Raw genomic sequence first — 23,699 nt, 5'->3', positions numbered from 1 at the left:
AATATTTAGTTTCTACCAAACAGTCTCTCAAAGTGGGAGGCCGTCTCCGTTCCAGAGCTGGAACTAAAAGAGGGTTTTGCAGAAGTGCCTCCTTCTTTAAAAAGCAGCATATCTTTCTGGAACCTGATTGTCGTGCTTTTGCTTTCTGAGAAAGGAATTCAGTGCAAAAATTGCTGGTGCAGAAGCTGGCAGAACTGACGTAATGTCTATCAGAAATGCGTAAGGAGAGATAATGCAGAGCTTTGGCCTCCATATACGAGAGCTTCTCAGAGCTCTGTTCTTATTCTGTCCTTTTAGTTTTTTGGGATCTTGTATTAGGTGGATTTTATGGTCTTTTCGTCGTGATACATGGGTGTGAAGTTTGAAAAAGTTACAATTTCACCCTCGATTTCTATGTGGAAGGGACAAGACTCCATCTTCTCTTCCTACCTTGTCCATCAGGGAAGTCTTTTTGTATTGATTAATTTTGTAAGTAATTTGTCTGTATCTGTTAATGAAAGGAGTAAGTGGAGATTTTGAAGATTAAAGCACCCTGCACCAAAGCTTTCAGTCTAATACATCTATTACAATGTTGATAGCCTCCGAACAAACAAATGGGCCTGTGAATGTGGCATGCCTCATATCGTCCGTTCCCCTGCCACCCACCCCAGATACCTCCCAGTGGCCTTCATGTCTTCAGCAGATACTAGTTGTCAGTATTAGGTCATATCTTCTCTTTCGAAGAGATACGTAATTTCAGAGATAGATCCAGCCATCATTTATCAAGATTCAGGTTATCCGCATAGGGGAAAAAAAAGAGCCCTATGGGTGATTTGGGTGATTCTGGAGGACTCATATGAAATGGGATTATGTTTTGGCCACAGCAATCAAGAGTAAGTTAACTGTCCTCTGCCTAGGTACATCAGGACACGCTGATGATCTGGTTTCTTTAGAAAGGCAGTGAAACTTCAGGCTTTTTTTTTTTTTTTTTTTTTTCTCCTCTCCTATTCACTGTTAGTAGTCGCATTTGCTGTACTGCTTGGTGCTCACGATTGCTTCTGAGACAAGCAAAGTTCTGTGTTTTGAAACCCTTCTGCCCCCTGAGGGGGAGCTGTACCTGTTCTCCTTCTGAACTTGACCATTCCCAGAAAGTACAGGCAATCCTGTCGCGCTTTAGAAAATCACCAGGAGCTTCTGTTCTTCTCTTTTTCATGGGAGGGAAGTTATGAGAGAGGAATTTTATTTTCGTTAACTTCAGTTCTTTGCATTAACCTGTTTGCTTTGCTATCTCTTCAGCTATAAATGGGTTATTTGTGTGTATAATCAAGTAGTTCAAAAGCTAGCTTGTCATTTTTTAATCTAAACCTTTCCCAGAGTATTACATTAAGCTCTTCCTATGCTTTAAGATTTAGACCAGCTACTAAATTAATTTTCAGGTTTGAGGTTTCTGCCTCAAGATCTTCCATGCTTTTCTCAAGATCCTATATACTGTGAATCAAAAGTATTTAAGATGTTGATGTTAAAAGGAGCTCTGAGCCTTTTAGACAGGGGAAGAGGGAAAATAACCTTGAAAATAATGCAAAATTCTGAAAAATCAGAAAGTAGTTTATCTTTTTTCAGAGACTTTTTTCAAATTTTGTTAGTTTTTTTTTTTTTAATTTAGATTTGCTAAACTTTGAGCTCTTCTATACATAGTACTGAGTGTTCACTGTTAGATTTTCAGCCACTTCAGAAACATTTTTATGTAATGCACCTGTCTTAACAGATTAAGGAGTACTACTTTTACTTGCGCAAGGCACTTTTTCTGGAGTTTGTGAGAATGGTCATGAAATCCTAAATTACTAAACATTTCATTGGGAGGCTACTGCTATTTTTTTGAAACTTAAAACAGTAGAAGCATTTTTTAAATGGGACAAACCTATTTGTATCTGTGGCTTTTTTCCTATATATTTTACCTCTGAAGATCCATTTTACCCACTTCTTTGGAATCTTTCTATGAATTCTTTGAATTAGTGAAAGAAAGTGAAGCTGTAATAATGTTATTTCCAGTAATTGGATCAGTTAGGGGGCACTTGGATGCCTGCCATGGGCGCTTCTTTTTTTATTCTGTTCCAAGCCCATAGCAGCAGAGACACACATCCCAAGAGTGTGAATCTGCCGGAGCAAAACTCTCAAAACTACAGTTGTAGGTAAGTAACTTTTTTCTCTTACCTTTTAAAGTTCTTATCCAGCTCCTCTCCCTTTCTCCCCTTTCCCCATCACCCCCTAAGTGCCCCAAAGAAGAAGGTAATGGAAGAACACTATTAAAAATGGTTTGTTTATGTCTAATTTTATTTAGCCAATAAATGAAATGACAGAATGTGTAATTATAACCAGTATATTACCATTCATTTACAAAAATACATTATAGGGGTTTTATTTCCTTAAAAATGGAGATACAAGTGTAGTCATTTATCTAATAATCTTGTAGAAGGCTAGAACAAATAATGAAACAAGAACAAGAAAATTAAATGAGACATATAATATAAATCATTGTGTCTCTATGTAGCGGGAAGATATGAGAATTACATATTACATATTTTGTGTGTACAAAACAAATGAGTGTACAAACTTGAATTAGATCTGCATTTTATAGTGTTATGTAATGGATGAAACTGATACCTTATGTAGCTTTCCCACAGAAAAGCAGCTTTACACTGTCCAGTTCCTATAGGTGAGAGATTTTCTTGTTTTGTGTTCAGACATATTTAAGAAAAAGAAGGGGAAGAAGTTCCTCATATGTCTAGAGAAATGTCAATGAAATGTTGCAATGTTTCAGCCTGTCTAGGAAAAATTACTTAATATTTTTTTAAAGGATGAAATACCTGATTGAGTGGAAAAAACAGTGTAAAAAAAAAAAAAAGTTGAGGTGCGCTTTGCATAGGATAGCACAGAAATCTGTTCTTGTAAGCTAATGTAGAAAAGACCTAAAAACCAGCAGCTTGGTAAGAAGTCTGTTTTGCTTTAAATTGTAGTATAAACTAAGATTGCCAAATTAAATATAGCTAACATATAGCATATGCCATTGATTGTACCCATTAGATGGATGGGAGAATTTATAACATTGCTTGCCTAGTAATGWTTGTATTTTGTTGTGGGACAATCACTTCTCTGTAAAGGACTTAAATCTTGATAAGGAAATGGCATGTATAACTACTAAAGTTTATTAAGAGTTTAAGCCCAGCATTTCTGTAGGTGATAGTCACTAAGTTTACTCTGATATCAACCTAAAATGACACAGACTTTTTTTCATTATCATTTTCTATAAATATCACTAGATCTAGTTAATTGAAGATATTTTTAACTCAAGGTGTGATGTCAGAATGAAATCAACATTTGGAAGCAGATTAAGAGTTCAGCAATAAATTAAAAAAAAAAAAGGCTTTTTTTAAGCTTGCTGTTCATATAAATGACTAAAAACTAATTGGATGTGTTAATCTGTCTCCTGTAAGTGGTACATAAAATAAGTCACTCAGATTTTTTCACAATTCAAATACATGCACCAACCATAAAAAAGTATTTGTATATGTGTGAACTTGTTTAGAAAAATATGGCTCTTCACAAAATGATCACATGAATAGAACCCAGCATTTGTGCCAGAAAAATCTATCTCATAATGGAATTAAAAGCATGTTATTTGTAAAAGCCTTCTCGAATTTAGAGAGGTTAAGTTAGGTCTTCCAACCTCAAAACAAGTGTAGATGTTCGATTATATTTCTGTATTTCATGTATTATACATGTTCTTGTCATTTTTCTTCCTTCCATGTTATTGTAGTTGACAGAGAATAGTGCGTTACAAGGCATCCTTAAATAGAAAAATTCATAAAATCATGTTTCATCCCCTGTAACACAAACAATTCAGTGTTCTGAACTTCACAAAAAAATCTGCTGCACCCTAAGGCATATCAGAGACTACTTCAGTCTGTCTGTGTTTTGTCCTGAATGAGTTTGGACATCCCTCCTGATGGGTTCTCTTTTTTGCAGTGTGACTAGAAGTTTGATGAAGTCTCTTGACAAATTGTTAAAAATTAGCAGCGCTTTCTGTTCAAAGTCTCAGAAATCTCTGCATCTGACCTCCAGCAGCTGGAAGCCCTCAGATCTCTGTTTGTTTTGGAGCCTTTGGAATTATGTTCTGTTCTGCAAAGCTTCCTATACCAAGATCATCACTATACTTTCTCAGTTCCTTCTGTAAGGGAGCAAGCAACGAAGCCAAGAATTTTCACCCATCTTTGCTCAGTCTCTCCTTCAAGGGGAGGAGCTAGGGCCCTAGAAGTCTCTTCTATTGATTAGAAGGGTTCTCGGATTACGTATTTGTTTGCTTATTGAAATATAGTCTCAGGAGGAGGTCAGGTGAGAGCAAACTCTTATAGTCACTAATGCTGAATGTTCATGAAGGAGTAGGAAGATAAGAAGGTATGTTTGCCCTCACTCTATTGATAGGTCAATCATTAGTGCTACTAAAGCAATTTCAATTTTAAACCTTCCCTGTATCCAGATGATATTGAACAGTTTAGATTCTTGTGGTCTGCAATATACTGCTCTTTTTGGGTGGAGGGGAGTGGCACGGGGAGGAACGGGCAACTACTTCGAAGAGATCTGTGAAAGATAATTAGGAATAGCAAAACAGTTGTCAGTAAACAGATTTGTTATGTAGGAGTATGGTTATGCGGTATTTGTTGAAAACTCAGTCTTGACTGTTACCTTAAATGCTTGTAACTGGCCTCTGGATGACTTGTCCTTGATGTTGTTCAAAAATGGAAGGTTTGACAATAAGCTTGACAATAACTGTTCAGGACAGTATACTTGGTATAAATTTATTCACTGTTGATTTAAATAATGCAAATAAGTGGTATTTCAAATAAGTAAAAGTATATCCCAGGAATCTCTGAAGAACAGCAAGGCTCTTAAGTGCAAGGCCCTGCTAATATTGATACTTAAAAAAAAAAAAAAAAAAAGTTTGTACTGGATTCATCAAACTGGTTCATCCAGAATTCATTGTCAGAGGATCAATCTCCTTTGTGGTTCTGAAGAGGAGTATGCACTTAACCAGCTTGGATTTGAAGTCTCCAAATGAATCCCTTACAAGGTGTAAACGGGGAAATGATGATTTCTCTCCTGTGTCTTCAAGATCATTCAGAAATCTCTGGATTTTAGAGCCTGCCAAAATGTGTTAATAGAGCAGAATGTTGAAGTACTTACAATTCTTCTAAAACAAAGCTCAGGAACCATGTGCAAGCGTTTCTTCTCTAGAGTATGTACAAAAGGCCCATTTCCGTTTGGTACAGCATGCAGTTCTAGAAGTTTTTAGGCTATCATCCTATTGTACTCATGCGTTGAAAGAATTCAGGGTGGGACTTAAGACAATCATCAGATTTGCAAGAATGCAATAGCATCAGAGACTTCAGCACTAATGGTCTTCTGGCTGCTGCTTTGTGCAAGATGTTCATGTTAAATGGAAGAAAGGAGACATTTCTTTAATCTGGCTCCCCTCATGCAGCTTCTGTTCTTAACCCTTGCTCAGCTTCCAAGTATATCTGTTTTCAAGACTGATGTTCTTCAAATCACATGGTTGACTTGCAGTTCCAATAGAAATATATTTGAAGGTATCTGTGGTTATTCCAAGTGCAATGTGTTTTTGCTCAGAGATTCCTCAGTAGTTAATTTCTAAATATGAAAGTACTCATCGTTTTGACACACAGATATTTCCAAAGGTGAAGGCTACCCCTGTCTCCTGGACTACTGTTCATAACAGAACAAGGGAGGCATAATTGATTGGAAATTCAGCTAACCCTTTTTTCCGTATGAAACTTGTGGTTCCTGTAATGTTTTCTTTCTTGTAGAAAGCACCACCACTGTGACCTGTTTAATTTGACACATCTCTACTATTTTTTAGAGTAAGGTAGCCTATGCTCTTGCCTCGAGTACAGAGTTGCTGCCTTTTCATCAGTGTGCTGCCATGTAAAGAGAACATCCATGTGGATCTGCCAAGCCAAAAGGATGCATGCATAGGAGAAAACATCGATGAAACTGTATTCTGAACTGTCATAAATTCATTCAAGGGATCATTTTGGATATAACCATATTCTTAGAGTGGAAAAAAAGTGAATAATGTTTCTTAAAAGAAAAGAATCTGGAAACAAAGAACTTGGATACCCAGTCTCTAACATAGTCAGAAAGCTCTTCTGTGCCTTCCTCTTCCATTCATTACAAAAGCAGTTATAAAGTTAGTAAAGAATGAAGCAAAAACCTCCTGATCACAGTTCATCAGTCTTGTGAGCTTGTGAGCCTCCCCATTCAGAAATGTGGCAAGGTGTGAACCTAGGTCTGCAGGACTTGAAAGGAAAACATTAGTCTGATATTTTGGCAAAGTCCTAGATCCTGATGATAAAAAGAAATTATACTATCTATGGAATGAAGTGGAAAAAGCTTGGATACCGATTCTGTGAAAGATATTTTATTTGAATGGATATTTGAAGTTCCTAAGCTTGCCTATTCAGGGGTCTTGAGACTCATGCCTCAACAAGGCAGATTTATGCAAACTTGTATATTTGATTGTAAAAGAGAAGACATTAAAACGTCTGTTTTCTGAGGTTACTTGTCTCTTCTGAGCTCTCYGATACTCCTTTGATTATTCTCATGTAGTCATGAGTCCAAGATTTCATAAAGCCCTTTAAGCTTTACAGGTTTATCACAATTCATATTTTTGCAACTATCACTGCAACCCAAAAGGATACTGTGTTCATTCAGTGGAGTTCTTTCATTATGCTCAGTGAAGATAGTGGTATGATGTACTCATTCTACCTTTTATGCCCTAGTTCAATCTGGCATTTGCATATATTTGGGCCAGCATTTTTGTCCTAGTTCCAGAAATCTCATAGCAGCAAAATAGTAATTGTCAAGTCTAGTCCTAAGGATAACCATCAGGATGCACTGGAAATGTGAAGAAATCTGTGAATAATCTGTACCTCTTCTTTCTACAATCAGCTAGCCATTTAGGAAAAGAAAACTTTGAAGGCATCCCTTTCTTCTCAGAGAAGTTGTCAACAAGGTTGTGGTTATAATAACTTACTAAAACATCACTATTCAGTAGTCAAGAAAAATGAAGAAATTGCATCAGAAGATCTTCTGTGTACTTAGAGGGAATAAGTCGTGATGTGATTATTTATATGTTCTCAAAGAACTTACAAGTTGACATTTTGGATGATGAAGATGCACAGCATTTTGAGCCCGGTCAGTTATGGAAGTTCAAGAGAGAAAACTGGTCCTACCTGACTTGTTTTGGTTGTTTAATCTTGGAGCCCTCAGCATGAGGGCTCTGTAAGGTGAGTTTTGGTTGATCTAGCTACAGCAGTTTAAGGCATCACAGCTCCTGGCCATCTGCCTTGCTCCCGTAGTAGGGGTAGCAGAAGGAAACATTTGCATGGCTCTTAGCGGACTTGTTCAGTCTGGTAGGTTAATGCAAACCATCTTCTCTGTTGCATTAGGCTGATGCACTAGACAGTGAACTGCCCTTATGGAAGTGTGGGTGCATGTTCCCTTCTGCTACAGGTGATAACTCTGGGTGAAAGAATAAGGCAGATAACTGGTAACAGTAATGTCTTAAAGGCTACTGTTAGATCCACCATCAGAGCTAAAAGGGACTTTTCTAGTGTGGCTGATGTTTCTGGGTTAAAATGAAAAAGCCGAATGACTTTTTCCTAAGAAAATAGGTTTCTCAATTTGTTTTTCAAAATTTATAGAGTTTTGATTAAGAAATAAGGTAGGGATGYGTGTGTATGAATGTGTATTAACATATATGTAAAAAAAAATTWAAAAAAAAATCAAATTTGAAACCAGTCAGTCTGGAAGCTTCTACTTCATGACCATTCCTAAGACCTGCCATGAAGCTCAGTGAGGCCCAAGCACTCTTAGTCAAAGGGAGAAGAGCTTTTTTTCACTGCATGAAGGTTTCAAAAAAATTGATTTTTTAAAATCAGTAGTATAGGGAAGTAAATTTATAAAAGCATTCATATCCAGCAGTTGCTGTTATACAGGAAAAGCAAAAATCTCCATGCTAAAAAGTTACACCTGCTATGTGGTAAATTTATTTTGCTTCATATGTCTATCATAAAGTATGAGTTGACTGGCTCTCCCACAGGTTCTGTTTTCCTTTGCAAAGATCCTTGTTTGCAGTTGGCCATTTTTTGCATGGAGCTTATTATACCTGTCTTTACTGTGTTCCACAGCCATAAATGTTGTATATTATGTTGGAGTTCTAGGAAGTGAGAGGTATGCAAATAGATATGAGAAGGAAAACGATGGAGAAAGCCTGTTCATGTTACTGGAGTTGACCATGTTACTACTTGTTACTGTGTTCTAATGTTAACTTTGGAGATGATCCTTCAAAGTTTTCATTCTTCGGAATAAGAATCTTCTACCAATATAGAAGAAACTAGAGATTATAATTCTGCTTTACAATTTGTGAGGKTTTTTTTCCTTATGGTTTGTTTATTTCCCTCTTCCCTTGTTTCCATCCTCTTCAGTCTTCCTCCGCTCACAAAAAGGGAGCTGGCAAATTGCATCTAGACCACAAATCCAGGCACAAAATATGTTATTTTTCTTACAGCACATTTGAGGTCTAGACGTAAATTTATGTTTATATTTGACAACAGATCTACAACAGAATTTCCAACCTATGTTCAGTCATTCCTTAGACTTAAAATCATATCCCCTGATTACAGAGAAAGTGCGTGGGTATTTTACCAAATTACAAAATGTTAGTTGACAAATGAGAATATTAGTGCAGGTAAGACTCTAGTTTTAGGGACAGAAATGAATTTTAGTTCAAGTACCATGTTGGTAGTATAAATAGATTGTAGTTTAAATGAATAATAAAGGTTCTTTTTTGTATTTTCATGTGCTTCTCAATTCTATCAATTCTACCAAATTACATGGTGTGTGGTTGGCTCACTTACGATTTTTCTGTATTCTACTCTTGATTATTTTTTAGCGCGAATTGAAAGGATTATTGCAGAATCAAGCGCTTGACACTACATAAAATTATCGCTAAAGTTTTTATTTCATCCATTAAAAGTGTTATGGTTGTAAAGGGAAATTATCAAGTTTGTAAGTGTGTAACGGCCCCCCACCTAGCATATATGTGTTATAGTAGAAACTCCAACTCTTGGTATACAGCTTTGCTTCAAAGAGAAGCATAGAGTGTTGGAGTCTTAATCATTTCATTCATTGTTCATGTGTTCCCTTGCTACAATATGCAAGTCCAACTAATGCACCGAAGCAAGTGGGGAAAACCTTTGTTTTAATCATTGCAGATCCTTGCTTATCTCATGTATAATGAAGCAGGCTGAATCTGCAGAGGAGAAACTTTTATAATAGTATTAATCAAAAAGCCGTTATGAAGGAGCACCTCGACTTTGTCGTTGCAGACTTTTGCTTCAACCTTAAACTGATTTTGTTGTTGTTGTTGTCGTTGTTATATATTGCAGCTGCTTTATTAGATGGTTCTCTTGGGAATCATACAGGGACTTTGATTTCATGCGTTTCAAGCTTTTTTTTTTTTATGATTAATTGGCACCTGTTGTAGACCGATAATGAACAACAATCCATGAATACAATAAAAAGTATTAGCTAGAGAAGTTATATTATTATTTTTCAATTCAGTGAGTTTTGTTGTGTGTGCACATATATGCTGAGGGGGAATAATTAGTGGGGGTGGAGGGGAATGGACATTTTTGCTTGGACGTGTTTCCTATGTATATCATTTGTGGTTTTTCTCTTTYAATTTGCAGATAAGCCTTTAAAGAAGCGAAAACAAGAAAACAAACCACAGGAGGCTGGGGGTGCTACTGGAGGAAATAGGCCAGCTTCTCAGGAGACAGGTTCTGCCGGAAATGGGGCAAGGCCTGCGTTGATGGTTAGTATTGATCTTCAGCAAGCAGGAAGAGCGGACTCTCAGGCAACAGTAACTCAGGATTTGGACACCATCAAAAAACCTGAAGAAATTAAGCAGTATAATGATGGGTTTGTATGTGTTCCCCAAGAAGACACTGGTGGAGTTCTTAAACTTAAACCTGAAAACCATCCTGAGATCCTTAGGAAAAAGTCTGACTTTGAGGGYCAGAAGACAGATATTCAGCAAAATGAAAACAGACAAATGGAATTTCAACAAAATGAGAGCAGGCGGTTGGAAAGTAAACACAGTGAAAACAAACAGGTAGAAGCTAAACATGAAAGCAAGCATGAAAGCAGACAAATGGAGGTGAAACAAAATGAGAACAGACAGACAGAATCAAAACAAAACGAGAGCAGACAAATGGAGATGAAACAAAATGAGGGAAAACAAAATAATGGCAAACAGGAAATAAGGCAGAGGCCCGAAACGCCAAAACAGAAGAATGAAGGCAGGCCTGAAACGCCAAAACAGAAGAATGAAGGCAGGCCTGAAACGCCAAAACAGAAGAATGATGGCAGGCCTGAAACACCAAAACAGAAGAATGAAGGCAGGCCCGAAACGCCAAAACATAGACATGATAATAGGAGGGACTCCAGTAAACCATCGTCAGAGAAGAAAATTGAAATATCTAGGCATAAACCAGATGTGAAATCTGATCCTTCAAGGATAAAATCTGAAAGTAGATCCGATCCAGGAAAACAAAGACCAGATGGGCGTTCAGTTTCTGATACTCCAAGGCGTGACCATGATAGCCTTAAACAAAGGTCCGAGGACAGGGGGGAGTCAGAGAGATATAGAGGAGACCTATCCAAGATTAGAAGACCTGAATATTTGAGATCCTCAAACAAAAGCGAACACGATTCTAAGCATGGTATTAAATCTGATGGTTCAAAAACTGAGAAATTAGAAAGGAAACATAGACATGAGTCTGGTGAATCAAGGTTTTCTTCTGGGGATCAGAAATCAAGACCTGACAGCCCTCGTATAAAACAGGAAAGTAAAGGAGATTCTAGTAAATCAAGACCTGATAAAACTGGTTTTAAATCACCCAACAGCAAGGATGAACGAAGGACAGATGGTAATAAGAGTAAAGTAGATGGTAATAAAGCACATGCTGATAATAAAGCAGAGTTTCCCAGTTATTTGTTGGGGGCAAGATCTGGTGCATTGAAACATTTTGTCATTCCAAAAATCAAGCGTGATAAAGATGGCAATGTCACTCAGGAGTCAAGGAAAACTGAAATTAAAGGTGAACAGAAGGACAAAGTAGAAAAGATTGGGCTAGTTGAAGATCTAAATAAAGGAGCTAAGCCTGTAGTTGTTCTTCAGAAGCTATCTTTGGATGATGTGCAGAAATTTATTAAGGATAGAGAAGATAAATCAAGGAGCTCTTGTTTTAAACCTAACAAGAACAAGTCATCCAAATCTAATAAAGGTAAGATTATTTTAATGTTAATTACATTAAATCTTGCACACTCCTTTTGTTCCTTTAGACTTACTATTGTAGTGGTCAATAATTCAGCTCAAACATATGATAGTTAATTTATATGCTTGCTTACATGGTGATTTTGGGGAATCAAACTGAAACTGCTCTCGTTGTCATCTAAGAGCTTGTCAGTGTTGGAAATCTTGCTCCAGTATAAATGAAATGATTTATTTACTCCAGTGATAGTACCTAATATAGGAACACTTAAATGGTTTTAAACTGTACTTCAACCACATTAGTTTAATCTGGTAATTTACCTTATTAAACATAACTGGTATGTGTATGATTTAAACTGGTCTAAGTGTGTCTGTATAAGGTATTGGTACTACTTTAACTAAATCAGTGTACTTTGAGTGGTGGAAAATACTATGTAGACCAGCACTAAGACTCTTTCATATTTTTAATCAGAGATGAAATGTGGTTTTCAAAGGGATGTTTTGACATGATGCAATAAGAACACTGTGGCAAAATCCCATCTGCCTCTCTTACACTATAAATATGACACTGTTGGGGAGCCACCACGCTTCAGGCTGTGTGACAACAAACTTACCAAAGCACTCTGTGTTTACTGGTTGACTCTGTTTCCATTTTAGAATCGAGTCTTTAGGAGAATTCAGACATTGTTTGTAAGGTCCAGTATAAATTCATGATGTGGATAGTATATTATTCAGTACAGTTGGTAGGTTTAATATCTGATTGTCTGTTCTGCTGAATTTAACACTTTTAATGATTACTTTTCTTCTTGGTACTGTAATTTTGTCTTTTTTGGTTTCAAACTGAAGTAGATCATTTCACATTGTGAAAGTCAGGTTACTTAGCAGTCAGGGTTACCTTATTTTTTAGTTTTAGAGTCTAGAGAGCTATGCATTTAAATTTCTTACGTAGTACGTTTGTAGAGTTGGTACRTCTCAAAATAGACAGGTCAAGTGGCAAAGGAGAGGATTTCAGCTTTATACAGGATTATTTTTGAATGCATGGTTGCAGGTATACCTCATTGCTTATGAATTTGAGATTAAAATGTTTTCTTACAAGGGCATTTGATAAGGATTGATGTAGGAATCATCTTTGTGAATGTATAAACACATTTATGTGCACATATATGTGCAGAAGTGATGTCTGTATAAGAAATTTATTGTGATACATCTGTTCTGTCTACTAACCAGATTGTGATTGACTCTTGGACTCTTAAAGATTTAGCAGTTCAATATGAATGTTACTTTTTGTAAAGTATCAGCCTCCCTGTTAAATATTTTCTATTTATCCTGAAAATATGAACATTTTCCTTCTCTTTTTCTGAGGCTCAGAAAAGGCAAGATTTCCATTTCTAACAATAATGGGATCTAGACTTAGACATAGGTGGTATCAAAGGTGTCATCATCTTAAGTTTGAAGATTTCAAATGAAACCTTTATGTTCGTGACAGAGAATACTGCAAGCTTTCTTATGGGGTTCAACACTAATCTCCAAAAGAGAGACTTTGAATTCACCCAGTTCTATGTGCAGAAAATTTTTAGAGGTTCTAGCTCCCTTTGAGCTGTGTACAGTGCAAGTATACTTTCTGAAATGTTTTTGAAGTACATTTTTTCTGTCGTTTGTTTTGTATGTGGTTATTTATATAGTTTTAATAATGTCTAATGGTTTTAATGACTTCTGTAATGGGCATGACTAGTAGCTGCGTCACACGAGCAATGCGTTCATTTTAAACTCAGGTTTATAATTTTTCTGCAATGTTTTTGTGTATTTTGTGTCTGCAAAAGTTATACATGTTTCTTCCGCTGTATCTTGGGATATATTTTTCAGGAAAAAAAGATGTTTTAAATGTAGTATCAGTCTCTTTGCTATTGTATCCTGAGTAAGATTCTTATAATGTTATTAGAAATAGGTTTTGTGGAGAGAATAATGTAACTAGATTTCACTTACAAATCAAGTTTTGGGTGTTCAGCCAGGCAGATTTTGGAGAAATTGTCATGATCTTTGTATTTTTCATGTGTATTTCTAAATTTACATTTCTTGTCTAGTTTCCTGATAAATTACTTACTACTTCCTAGGATATATTATACTATATAGTTAGGTGAACTAAAGTGTTTTTAAAAGGTTCCTAACTCATATAGATGTCTGTGCATAAGCCAAAGTCTGTTTGACAACAACTGACTAACTGGTATAGAAAATATCCATGTCATTCCTACAAAACCATCCTCCCTCCAATTGAGAGGAATATGTTGTTCGCTGTTCTACTCCTTTAGTTAGAAAAATTTTAACAGACTAGGAAATGTAATTTTCATAAACATTCCTTATTTGTTTCATGCTATATTTCTTAATAGATAGTAGCAAATTTTTTCTAGTGTTGCTTTTAGTATCCCCATTCCACTTCTCCCATCCCTTTTGTTCCATGTAGCTTAGTATATTTTGCTTTTTTCTYTCCTTCTTTATCTCCTTGTATTCCTTGTCCTTTGTTTTTCCTTTCTCATCCCTCCATCCCTGAAGGAAATGCCTTCTACTAGCCTTATTACATGCATCACCAAATGTGTGTTTTAGCTTAAATACAGTTTAAAATAGGGTTAGTTCAGCTAGTTCAAAACACCATTTAGATAGTCATTCTATTGGGAGGGACTTATGCTGCTTTATGTACACTTACAAAATCAACTTGTTTTAAGCTAAAATAAATGCTTTGTAAGCTGAAAGTCTATATTACTTTTAATATCATTTTAATAAAATTAAGTTTGAAAATCATACCTTTACTGTGCATGTGGATAAGCCTTGCATGATACTGTAAAAAGACAAAACAACATTTTTATCAAATTTTATAGTCAAGTTTGAAAATTTGTTAAGATATTATATGACTAGGAGGATAGCCACCGACTGTAGTATTATAGAGGCAGACGGAAGGAAGAAGTTACTAAGGTAAACCTGCAGTATTAAAATCTACAACCTAGATTTCAGGAAGATTTTGCTTTCGTACAAATTTTCAGCTAGTATGTGACTGTTTAGACTGAATCATCCCCGCAGTCCCTCTGACGTTTCCAGGGAAGAAGCAACGTTTTTCTCTCTCTTCTCGTCCTTGAGCATTTTTCTGAAAGATGCGCTGTAGCTCAGAGGAAAGTTACAGCAATTCTTTTCACGGCATTTTTTTTAAGTGGTCATGTGGTGAAATTTTGTGGCCTGTTTTCCCATGTCAGAATGAATTGTAACACTCTTATTCTGATTTTTAACATCTGTAAATGCCTTATCCTGGTTTTAATGGAAATTTATGTTGTGGGAGCTCCCTGGAACTTTTCCATTCTTCATGTTTCTGCCTGCAGTGGGGAGGTCATATTTGCTATATTTCCTTTTCAGAGCTTCGGTGAATACCTCCTCTGCTACTTCTTATGGCTATACTGATCAGCTACCTTGAAATGAGAACCGCTGCCGGTTTCGGTTGCTTGTTGTGAACATGACAGAAAGTGTAATTGTCTGCCTGTGTAAGGAGATGTCTGAGCTGCTTTATATGTGTTTGCAGGATTGGCTTTTCAAAGCTCCCTATATGTAATGCAAGTTTCAGTTCTAGAGCAATTGAGTGAATGTTTTTTAAGACTTGTGTAGAAGTACCTTTTGGGTCTTCAAATATCATCTATAAAGACTTTGTTTTGTTTAAAAAAATTCACTGAAGAATCTAATGCCCAGTGCTACTCCTTCATAGTGTAGATTGTCATTATAGGATTTAATTATCTGTACATTATAGAACTTAAAACAGGTTTTTGTTGCTCCCTACAAGTCTTCCTAACTACACTCTGTTCTCTCCTGCTATGTTCTAAAATTTGAATAAAGATACTCCATTTTTACAAAGCTGCTCTTTACACATATTTTTATGGGAGCAACTAAAGATTCTGCTGCAACTTACTCCTACTAGTCTTTAATATTGTAGAGTTAATGCAGTGCTTCTAGATTTGCTGTGTTTTATGCTTGTGTGTTTCTTTTTAAATTCCAAATGAATTTTTCAGAACATATAATACCGAAGCGGGTAGTCAGTGGTAGGTTAAAGCGATATAAAGTTCCATGGCATTTGCACAACATGTTGCTCCACGCTTGAATTCTAGCACTGCTGGAAGCAGCCTTGCTTGTGGAGCAGAGTAATCAATTAGGCGCTTGGCTTCTAAGAATGGCAAGAAGGGGGATCTTCCAGGACACGCAAAGCCGTATCCACGTCCTGGTGGCTCAGCAAGCCCACTTGTGCCTCTTCCCACTCTCCTGGGCAGCACAGCAGAGCTACTCACCAATACTGCTGGTAGAGCTAAAGACCGTGGACGTAAAGGAAGTATGACTTCTAAACAAATGTTTAAGTCCTTTGTGTGTAGGACTTCTGTAAAGATAAAATTGGCAAACTCTTGAGGAAAATAGTTTATGGATATTAACTCATCAGTAAAACTTTGAAGTTCACCCAGATTTATTTAAAACCCTTGAAAATAACAACTTCTGGTGCTGAAACACATGTATGGTTATACTCTGAAATCAGCAGAACCAGCAGTTGTTCTGCAAGGAAATAACTGGAGTAAAAATGTACTTTCTTTGGAAAAGAAGATTGCATTTCAGCTGGCTTACTCCTGATTGTGCTTTGGTAAAGTCCATAATTACGTCAACTTGGAATTTGGAATCGCTTTTTTGGAGTTTCTGGTAGAAGCTGTATTTGCATGTGGGAAGGAAGAGTAATAACCCACTAATCATCTTGCATGTGCACACGCTGCTAGGTGCATCAAATGGGTCATAATTTTTTCTGAAGTTCTCTTGTAAATTAAACCCCATTTCAGAGAAGCAAAGGACAAATTCCACTGTTTACAGCAGGGAGATTTTATCATGATTCTTCTCAGCTGAAGAGCAGTATTTGGAGCTTCTCTTAATCTAAATTTAGCTGGAATTTTTGAAAAAAAGCATATTACTTTTATACGAATTCTACAATCTTCCTGTTGTTCCTTTTTCTGGGATATTAGTGACTACCTCTGTGGAGCTTAACTAGACTAGAAGAGGAGCGGTCTGTCCCTGGAGGCATTAGAAGTATTTAAAGATATGTTGGGTTTACAGAGAATCCATTTTAATATATACTTTGTCCACTTATCCATCCTGTTTTGTTTTTTTCCTCTCCTTTTTTGGATTGCGTTGAACATGATCACAGTTCGAAAAATATTGTAGGCATCATTTAGTCAAAAGCTAAAAACTAATTATTTATAGTCTGTTAAATCCAGTAGTCTAGAAAGATCTCAGTTCTTAAGCATGTTTTACACCAGAATGAATCATTTCTACTTACAGGGATGTTTTAGGCATGGTGTTTCCTATCCCAAAAAGTATGTTTGGATGCATGTTGGCATTGTRCTGTCTGGGGGCTTTTGGTGTTAGTTTTTCAGAAGTAGATGTTGGATAAGCATCTTTTGTTAAGAGCTGGTAGGCATTCAGCAGTTGCACACTGGAGTCCTTTCTTGTACTGGTCTGTTTAACAGCAGAAGTTTCTGTGCTGCTTTGCCTGGAGGCTGCCTAAGTTATCTCCTCCTCTTGTCTTTGCCATTCTGGTGAATATCGTGGTGCTGCTTGTTCCCATGGTTGTTCTCAAGTCTTCTCTGGGTAACAAGAGCAAACCTTAYGTGTTGCACATCTGGTTCTTAACAGTAGCAATAAACTTGACTGAACTTCTTAGTTTCATTGTACTTTGGTTCATCTGAAATATGATACTTTTTCTGTTTGGAGATTTAGGAGTGTTGTGTTTAATTAGTTTACTTTTGAAAAATAACTATGGCAACTGGAAGTGATAGAAATTAATAACCTAATTTGTCAGAGCASTCAGCCTTTTTGTTGAAGTCTGAAACTGTGTTTGGTTCATGGGCTTTGATGCTTGATCAAGTTCCTCTTTGTTTCTGGGAAAAGCTCCGTCAAAATTATTTTGCATAAATAAGTTATGCAACAATGCATTGCAACATATAAAAATGTGGGCCAGTAATTTATCTAACATTAAATATGCAATGCAAACTTGTTCACGTGTCTAAGCATCTAAATACAGATGTTATTTCTTACCTTATGTGCAAGGATACATCAACAAAAGCTTTGGTTTGAATTTTCTTCTAAACAAAGGGTAAATTTGACAAAATTCAAATATTCACTCCTGGTAAATTAACTTTTCTGTTGCTCAAAGTTTTCACCTGTTCTAGGTGGCTGTTTTCATCTCAGAAAATTTAAACTATTGACTTGAAACTTTGAACTTAATTCTTGCCCAGTGGAACCAATATCAACGAATATAATAGAAAGGGCAGAGAGCTATTTGTTTTTCAAATTGCTGAATTGTTGTTTCATCAGATAAAGGTTCCTTAAATATATTCACTGATAAATATCTTATGAGCAACTTTCATATATTTCATGGTAGAAGTTAAAACATCAGCAATCTTTCTTTTTTCTTTTTCTTTTTTTTTGGGGGGGGTTTAATATAACTGAGTTACTTAGAAGAAGCAAACAATGGAGTAGCTTCCTCTGATAATATTTTGAATGCTAAAGGCCAAGAATTTTTCCACGATAGTGCAAGGTAAAAGCAGAACTTCCTGATGTACCTTGAAGTCAGAAATCAGATTTAAATCACTGCATTTGTTTTGCTTGTTGTCTTCAAAGATCTTGCTTGTATTATGTTGCCTATATAGGAGTTTTTCTAGTATGAGCAGAATAATTATGAAATGACTCAATTGAGGTGTGATTTGATTTTATTTAATGAAAGTCTTTCTTCTTAGGCGAGGCCTCGTGGCTCAATTTTCGAATTAGTCAGGATACATGGCTGGGAAAATGCATCAATCACATTAATTTCAGTTTCCAAGCATTAATAGTGATWAAAATTATATGCTATATTCCTGCATCTGTGCAAAACATCCTAACTTTTTAATACAAGAAAAGGGAGTTGGCTTAAATTTTAATGTATTTGTTCCAAAGCAGTGATAGTGAAATCCCTTTTACAAAAACAATCCCTGACACGCTGRTTCATAAAATTGAGGTTCTTCATATAGCACTACATTTATTTCAATCGCCAGTCTTTCTCCATTTCACTCTGAATACTGCTATGTTATTCTTAAAGTATCTTTCAAAACTAGACTGCTTCAGCCTCCTTTTATAGATTTGTAAAGATGAGAAGTCAGAGAACAGCAATAAGGAATAAAATAACTTGTGGATATGGTTGCTGCAGCAGTTGCATAGCGAGGTAGTTATTGATATCCGTGCATTACAAGTTCTACTGCTCCTTGGCAGTCCTCAGAGAGTGTGTGCTGGGTATGTTCCCTGCTCCCTGCCTGGATCCTTCAGGGCGCTCTATGGAAACCTCCTCCCTCAGTCAAATTATGGTCTTGATTTCTRAGAATATTTTGAACTACTGTAAAATCTTTTGAATCTGTGCTACTTAGCCATGGGCAATGATGAGCTCTACTATGACATGCAATTATTCAGTTGCTGTGTCCATATTCTTTTTTTTCTGACCCACCATCCTGGCTGGGTCCCGTTTCTCAAGGCCAGAGCCAAGGACTAGAATATAAACAGGGAATCTGAACCTCTCCTCCTTTGAGCCAGAATCTGGGAACCTTCCTTTTGTGCCAGTATCGGGATGGGTGGGGAAAAATGATTCATTTTCAAAGATGTGTTCAAGACCCTCTCTTTGCCCATATGTGAGCAGGATCTGTGGAATCATAYAGGACATACTTCTCTCTGACACTACTTTTCTCCCTCTTTCCAAATCCTTTGCAATGCAGAATCCTGTGCACCCAGTCACTTGGGTGGTGGTGGTTGAAGGGATCTGAGCCTCCCACACTTTCTGGTGTGTGTGCATGTGTGTGAGTGTGTGTGAATTGAGCTCAGGAATTACCTCTTCATGTGCATGGTGATAAGGTGAGGATAAGGAGCTTGAGAAAGGGCTTACATCCTGTTTATAGGATATATCTGTCTACCCTTCTACAAACTCTTAAGGCAGAGAATGGGGGAGGAAAGAGGAAAGCCACTGACGCAGATGGACTACTTGTCAGATTTGGTTTTGGTCTGTATTAATTCTGACTGGGTGTTTCTCAGCTGATGACATGGCATTGAGATAAAAGTGGGACTTCTGTGTTATGAGCAGATGTACATTCACTGTGCCTTGAATTCCTCTTTGGGAAAAATCACTGCCTTTTCCTGGCATTTCCCCATCCATCCTTGAAACTGTCCAGGGCACAGACTTTCTTGGAGGAGTGTGAAACTGGTGGGCAAGGGACTTGATCACCCAAGCAAGGGTGAACTCAGTGTGCTATATAAAGGAAACACTACTACTGTGGGTACTGAACCTGTGGGTGCAAGACAGGGACACAGTGAAGGTCCCAGCTATACGATACTGAAACTTTTTAAGGGAGAATATCTTGGAAAGGATATCTTAGATTTGCACAGTGAGGGATGTTTGAAAGTCTTCAGCTTTYGCAGGTAAGCTGTCATCAGTCACAGGTAGTCTTGTGGCCCTTCTCCATGTAGTGCCTGAGTGCTATACTGTAATAGTACTTAACAATTTTAAAAGGATGTTTATTTTCCAAACATTTTTGTAAAGTGGGGAAGTACTTTTATCCTCTCTTYTGCCTTTCAGTTCTCCATCTAAAAGAGAAACCTACCTGCCTGAGTAATTGTGATAGACTTAAGCTGTGAATCTATCCTGTTGCAGTTACAATGACATAACTATCCAACAAGAAAGAAGGCACTCGTTAAAGAATAAGAGTGTATTTTATTTGATTTAGTACAGAAAGTTTGAAGGTTGTTTGAGATAAGCTAGGAAAAAACTTTTCATTCCTGCATATATGTCTACATAGGAGATCTTATCAGTGTAATTATAGTAGTAACCCAAAGTGACTTGAGAAAGTTAGACAGTAAGTTGGTRATAGATACGGGAGGTAAACCTAAAGCCTCAGTTCTTATTAAAACCAGTGGGACATCCTCACTGTTAATGCTCAGAGAGGACAGCAAAGGAGAGTGAGCGTGACCTTTGTGGAGTAACAGTGATACAGGTAATGGCTTCTGTGGCTAAAAAGGAGCGAGAGGAGGGCAAAATTAAGCTGTAATCTGTAAGTATTTATTTTTAATGTCAAGATGTGTGACAATTCAGTAGCGTAGAAGTTCCAGAATGTGAAGAGTGGCTAAATTTTTAAATTTCTGAATACCAACATATGGAAAGTCAAGTTTCATGTCTCCTCCACAAAACAAGTAGCATTGTTCCCTCTTAGACCCTTGTGTGCTATTTCATATAATGTCTTGGCATTTAGAAAGCTTTTCATTTTAAAATAACAAGGTATATATAGAGATTACAATTATAAAATTTCATTAACTATAGTTTTCCTAATTACAAAATATTAGCACACAGAAATGGAAAAGAAAATTCATGGCAGTTAGTTTGTGCAAAGCACTTGATGAACATAAACCTAGCTGGTTTCAAAATGAACTTCAGGGGTGTTTTTTTTCTTCAAGAGCTTGTTCAGATGTTCCTTTGCCACTACAGGTGCATGTGCACACAGGTCATTTTGATGTCGCAAGTGTCTTGAAGGAACCATATATAAACAGGCTGATACCTGCCTTAGTGATCACCTCCACGGTAGTGACTGACTCTTACAGCTATGGAAGTGTCRATTCAGAGTTTAGGCTTCCAGGTGTTCTTGAAACCTGATGGCTGGTTAATTCATAGGAAATTGCACCAAAATGTAAACTGTTTTTCCTGCTTTTGAAAAAGTAAAGACAAATCATTACTGACTAAAGAATAAAGTTTATTAGAGTTGTTTTTGATTTCATGGCAGGAACCACCTCTTTGATCCTGGAAATCTGACTTAAGCGTCAGTAAACATATCCCCCTTTCCATACCTACTTGTCTGAAGTTGTCATATCAAGCCAGGTGAAAATAATCTGAACATGCTGATTGTTGTATCAGAATAGCTGTACTGTTCATATTGAATGAATCGAATAAAAGTCAATAATGATGCTACTTTTTTTTTTTTTTTTTCCTGTTCAACCTGTTTTGAAGGCTTTCTGGTAATGGATGCATCTACCCAAAGCAGGGAGGTTTATTTACCTTGCAAATTCAAAGCAATGTGATTTTGTATCCCTTCAGTGATTAGGTTTTGCATAAGTATTAGCTAAAGTTAAAGGCTGTTCTTCAAACTTGAAACAACACATCAAGTTATGAACAGAAAGTGACTCTGAACCTTTTGAATCAGGTCTGTGCCTTGCTATTTTTTCTTAAGCCATACATGAAGAGGAGAAAAGTTACATCCGCTAGATATTTGTAGAAGTTTTCCTACTATACAGGACAAAACACTTTGAAAAGCTTCCCAGATTGAAATAGAATATGGGGAGAGGCTTACGGCCTAATTAATTTTTAGCTGAGGATTCTCTCATTTGATTTTTATACTGTATTGCATTTTGTCAAGAATTGCATGGTAAGAAACAAGTATCTTGACAGTCATTGGGCATTCAGTAACAGCTCAAGCTTCTTCGGTATCTTCTCTAAGAAACCTGTTGAGCAATCATATTACAACAACAACATGTTCTTCTTCCAGCAAACAACAAATATTTAAGTCATGAARTAGATCTGGACGAGCACTGAAGAAGAAATGGTTGTTCACATATGGCAGTTCTTTGAAATGCGTTGTTCTTATTGCTATTCTGTGACTCACCCTTCGGTTTCACTAATGTGGAGTTTATTAACGTTGAGATTCCTTGCAGTGGAGCAAAGATTTGGTTAGGATGGTGGTTTTCTTTTTTTGGAATTGTGGCAGCTTTGAGAATATGTATAAATGCTGCCTGAAGAACACTGATGCCTACAGCCTGTTTCAAGCATGTTGTGTATGCCCATCACACGTGTTGCAAAAATAGTTATTTCATTGATGAGGACARTTTTTCAAAAAGCTTAGTTTACTGGAAGGCATTCTTATTAACTTGTGGAGTAACTTTTTAGTAAAGTTACTTTCTCCTTTGCTATTAAAAAGCCATGTAAAATAAGGAGAATGTAATTGCTTAAAATGGAGACAGGAAACATGGATAGAAAGTCTCAGCAAACTTATCAAACAAATTGAAAAAATGAAGGTGATCATACATGTTTTTGTAAATACTGTCAAATGGTTTTGTGTTGTATATCCTTTTAAACATTTTTTGAGAAGTATCCTGTAACCTGAAGAGGAATTAGCATGGGTTTTATAACCGCGTGTTTGTTGCCATGTGACTGGATTCTTGTGAATAACTGGGTCCTCTTTAGCATTTCTATACTCCTCTGAGCAAATAAAGTTTCATATTTTATAATAAATGTATTTTTTAAAAGAAAGATCTTAGTAAGATGTTACTAGTGAGGGAGGAGTGGGTTGCCCTGACTCAACATTGTGTAAATAATAAATATTAATAACCTCTTGACTGGAGTCCCACAGTATGTAATATTCCTGAATTTCTTTTAAAAGGATGGAGAGTCCTTTCCCGTGTATGTCCGAGTTGTTGATACATGTGCAGTCATGTCTAACTCCTTTGTATTGCATGAGTAAAACTCTTTAGATTTGGTTATTCACAGTCCTCAGCAGCTAAGGAAACTATGCATGCAGCAGAGTTGCTCCAGGTAACATTGTGAAAGACACAAAAGCTATGAAGATGGCATGTAGAGAACTTCATAATAATTCTGTTTGTTCTCTTTTCTGCTGTTTCCTTCTTGAATAAAGAAAGCTATACGTATTCTCTAATAAAAGAAAAAAAGGGAAAGATTATACTCTGATCTTAAATATCTCTTAACTGGAGAGAGAGCAGTTCAAGTAATTATTTGAATTGGATAATTTTACTAATCATTCTGTTTTTAAATTTACTTTTCATAATAGACTGGGAAAGGCTTGAGATATATTTACAGAAAATACTTCTGTTTGTGTAYGTCTTTGTGCATCCAGCTTTTAAGCATCTATATGAATCTTAATGCAACTCCTATTCCTTTACTCATAGCTGGTTTTTGCAATGTCATTATCTGACCAGATTTCCTGTAGGCTTTAAGTTCTGTGAGTAGTCCTGTTGATTTTAGTGAATTTACTAACAGTGCATAAAATTGAGCATGTGTTTTAGAGAAATATGATCAGAGGCCCTTTAGCGAGTGGTCTGCATCTGTGGAAATTGTCTTAAATATCTGCATATATGAATTTCCCTCTAGTCTGGGGCTGGATGTAAGTTAACTCCTCTCCAGAAGCTGTGTAGTCCTACTAAGAGACGTGGATGATGAATGTAGGGACACCAC

At 36.6% G+C, this 23,699-nt stretch overlaps 1 protein-coding gene across 5 annotated transcripts in view; it reads left to right on the top strand.

Moving 5' to 3' along the window:
• The window catches only part of NIPBL (NIPBL, cohesin loading factor), a 158,943-nt gene that overhangs the window by 90,058 nt on the left and 45,186 nt on the right, over positions 1-23,699 (top strand). For 3 of the 5 annotated variants that reach the window (XM_026087246.1, XM_026087244.1, XM_026087245.1), the window contains one exon: positions 9,807-11,405. The exons of 1 other annotated variant lie outside the window; for it this stretch is intronic. In XM_026087246.1, coding sequence (XP_025943031.1) covers positions 9,807-11,405 — 1,599 coding nt within the window. Of the gene's footprint in view, positions 1-5,947; positions 7,341-9,806; positions 11,406-23,699 lie in introns of those variants that run through there. One more of the 5 variants, XM_026087249.1, reaches the window with a different exon arrangement.

The sequence above is a fragment of the Apteryx rowi genome, unplaced genomic scaffold (genome assembly GCF_003343035.1).
Source record: "Apteryx rowi isolate R43461 unplaced genomic scaffold, aptRow1 scaffold_71, whole genome shotgun sequence".
NCBI lineage: Eukaryota > Metazoa > Chordata > Aves > Apterygiformes > Apterygidae > Apteryx > Apteryx rowi.
This window is presented reverse-complemented; position numbering and strand designations above follow the sequence as displayed.